Here is a 2,907-nt window from a genome sequence, read left to right as displayed (position 1 = left end):
CGGCGGCCGCTTCTGCCGCGGGGAACGCGTCCGCTTCCGCTCCTGCAACGTTGGCGACTGCCCCGGGCGCAGCGGTGAGCGGGGCCGAGCTGTGGGGCGCGGCGCGGGGCTACGCTATGGGGTGCCATTATTGCTAACACCCCCCTCCCCCCCCATCCCCACAGCCGCAGCGTTCCGGGAGGAGCAATGCGCCGCCTACAACCACCGCCCCGTCTCCGCGGCGTTGCCGGCGGTGGGGGACTGGGTGCCGCGGTTCAGCGGCGTCGCCGACGGGGACCGCTGCAAGCTGACGTGCCAATCCCGCAGCCTGGGCCTCTACCACGTCCTGCAGCCGCGGGTGGGTGTCCCCTCGTCCCCCGTGTTCCCCTCCCGGCGCCGCGCGGTGCTGACCGTGCCGTGCCGTGCCGCAGGTTGTGGACGGGACGCCGTGCTCTCCGGAGGGCACCGGGGTGTGCGTGCGGGGCCGCTGCGTCGCCACTGGCTGCGACCGCGTCATCGGCTCCAAGAAGAAGTTCGACCGATGCATGGCGTGCGGCGGCGACGGCTCCGGCTGCACCAAAGTGTCCGGGTCCTTCACTGCGCCCCGGTGAGCGCCCCAGGCTGGTGGCACCTGCAGACGTTGGGGGTCCCCCCCTTCCCCTGGTCCTTTCTGTCCCCATGGAAGCCCCTGTTGCCCCTTCCAACCCCACACCTGCGCTCTCCCGACCCTAAGTCCCCTCCATTTCTTCTGACCCGTTTGTCCCCTCCATCGCCCCCCCATGACCCCACCACCTCCTCCATGGCCTCTTCTGGCACTGCCATCCCCTCCCTTCACCCTCCTGGCCCTGATGTCCCCTCCATTGCCCCTTCCGGCCCCACATCCGCCCTCCCCCAACCCCACTATCCCCTCCCCACCCTACCATCCCATCTCCATCTCCTCTTCTATCCCCACCACCTCCTCCACTGCCTCTTCTGGCCCTGCCATCCCCTCCATTGACCCTCTCGGCCCTCATGTCCCCTCCACTGCCCCTTCCAACCCCATGTCCACCCTCCCCTAGCCCCACATCCCCTCTGTCACCTCCCCCAACCCCACCATCCCCATCTCCACCTCCTTTTCTAACCCCACCGCCCCCTCCCCCCTTGTCACCCCACAGCTACGGCTACAACGACGTGGTCACCATCCCAGCGGGCGCCACGCACCTCCTGGTGCGGCAGGGCTCACGGCACGGCATCGCCAATGGCACCGGCACCGGCGACAACGTCTTCCTGGCGCTCCGCCACCCGTCCGGCCGCTCCCTGCTCAACGGCGAATACGTCCTGGTGCCCTCGGAGCACGCGGTGGCGATGCCGGGCGGCGCGACGCTGCGGTACAGCGGTGCCACGGCCGTCCCCGAGGAGCTGACGTGCCGGGGGCCGCTGCCGGAGCCCGTGGTGCTGCAGGCGCTGGTGGTGGACGAGCGGAGCCCGCCCCGCTTGAAATACAGCTTCTTCGTCCCAAAAAAAGCGGCGGTGACGGCGACGGCGTGGGAGAAGCAGAAGGCGGAGATTTTGGAGATCCTCCGGCAGCGCCGGGCGTAGCGCTGCAGCCGTTTATTGGGTGATTCATCGCACCTGTGTTCTACCTCAGCCCCTCCCGGGGGTCTCACCCTGGGGCTGGCCTCGGGGTCCCCCCCCTCTGAGCACCCGCCGGGTGCTGGGTGATTATTTAAAGCTATTTATGGAGCCCGCTCTCTGCTCTGGGGTCATTGGCGCTGCGGTGCTGGGGCTGTCCCTGTGCACAATGGGGGCTGCGCTGATCCCCCCCCCCTTCACCCCCGCCAAGACGATGGCACTGCCAGCATTGGGTACCAAGGGCTTTGTTGGGTGCCCCCTGCCAGCCAAAAATCCTCTCCCTGCTGCCGTGTAGCGTCGTGAGTTGGGGCCGCCCCAGAACCTCTATGGGGTGCCTGCACTTTGGGGGCAGGACCCCCTGAGCACAGAGCTGGGAACCCCCAGGACCTCTATCTACGGGCTGCCCGATCTTTGGGGCAGCACCTCCTGAGCACGGACCCATGGATGCCCCAGCACCTCTATGAGGTATCCAAACTTTGGGGCACGACCCCCTGATCACAGAGACCCCAGGACCTCTATGGGGTGCCCGCACTTCGGGGCAGGATCCCCTGAGCATGGATCTGGACTCTCAGAACCTCTACGGGGTACCCAAGCTTTGGGGCATCAGCACCCCCCGGGGCGCCGATGCCCCCCACCCCAGCCATTCTGTGGGGCTCAGACGTCGCCGTGGGGCAGGAGGCTGTATGTGGGGCGGGATGGCGCGCTGCAGGGGCAGAGCCAGCCGAGCACACAGCCCCCCCCGAACACCTCCTGCAGTGCTGCTGCCCACGCTCGGCCCCCACGTGCCTCCTTCGGCCCCCGCTTGTGGGGCTGCTCCGTGAGGATGGACACCACCTATGGGGTTGGGGACACGGATGTCAACGCCCGTCCCGCTGCCACCCGCTTGCCCCACACTGCCCCACTGACCTGATCATAAAACACGACGGTGACAAAAGTGCCGAAGAGGAGGGACTCCAGCAGCAGCACGATGCAGTGAGCACTGCGGGACAGCAGTGGGGCTGAGGGCTGATGTGGGGCGGCCCCCGGTCCCCCACATCGCCCCACACTCACGTCTGGACGCGGTTTTCGGTGCCGTCTCCTCCTGATGGTCCCAACCACGCAGCCAACACCAACCCCGCGGCGTAGGCACTGGCCAGGCCTGGTATGGGGCAAGCAGTGAGCCAGAACCCAGAGCCATGGGGCTGAGCCCTCCGCCAAGGGGCCGAGCCCCACAGCCCACAACTCACCAGTATAAAAGAGGAACTGGATGAAGTATTTCTGGTTCAACTCCCCGATGCAGTTATTTATCCTGCGGACAAACGGGGTGATGACACCTTC

General features: G+C 67.3%; 2 protein-coding genes across 2 annotated transcripts in view; one reads left to right on the top strand and one right to left on the bottom strand.

Moving 5' to 3' along the window:
- Positions 1-1,701, top strand: part of ADAMTS4 (ADAM metallopeptidase with thrombospondin type 1 motif 4) — a 6,320-nt gene extending 4,619 nt beyond the window's left edge. The window contains exons 6-8 of the mRNA XM_021376521.1: positions 1-337; positions 411-586; positions 1,134-1,701. The exon at positions 1-337 is cut by the window's left edge and continues 36 nt beyond it. Of these exons, the coding sequence (XP_021232196.1) occupies positions 1-337; positions 411-586; positions 1,134-1,557 (937 nt within the window). The 3' untranslated portion in view covers positions 1,558-1,701. The remainder of the gene's footprint in view (positions 338-410; positions 587-1,133) is intronic.
- LOC110387837 (palmitoyltransferase ZDHHC3-like) overlaps positions 1,526-2,907 on the bottom strand; it is a 4,147-nt gene continuing 2,765 nt past the window's right edge. The window contains exons 2-5 of the mRNA XM_021376451.1: positions 2,817-2,903; positions 2,641-2,728; positions 2,497-2,569; positions 1,526-2,424 (exon numbers count right to left, since the gene is read on the bottom strand). Of these exons, the coding sequence (XP_021232126.1) occupies positions 2,245-2,424; positions 2,497-2,569; positions 2,641-2,728; positions 2,817-2,903 (428 nt within the window). The 3' untranslated portion in view covers positions 1,526-2,244. The remainder of the gene's footprint in view (positions 2,425-2,496; positions 2,570-2,640; positions 2,729-2,816; positions 2,904-2,907) is intronic.

The sequence above is a fragment of the Numida meleagris genome, chromosome 24, assembly GCF_002078875.1.
Source record: "Numida meleagris isolate 19003 breed g44 Domestic line chromosome 24, NumMel1.0, whole genome shotgun sequence".
In the NCBI taxonomy this organism is placed as follows: Eukaryota; Metazoa; Chordata; class Aves; order Galliformes; family Numididae; genus Numida; species Numida meleagris.
Note: the sequence above shows the minus strand (reverse complement) of the source record. Positions and strands in the feature narration are given on the sequence as shown.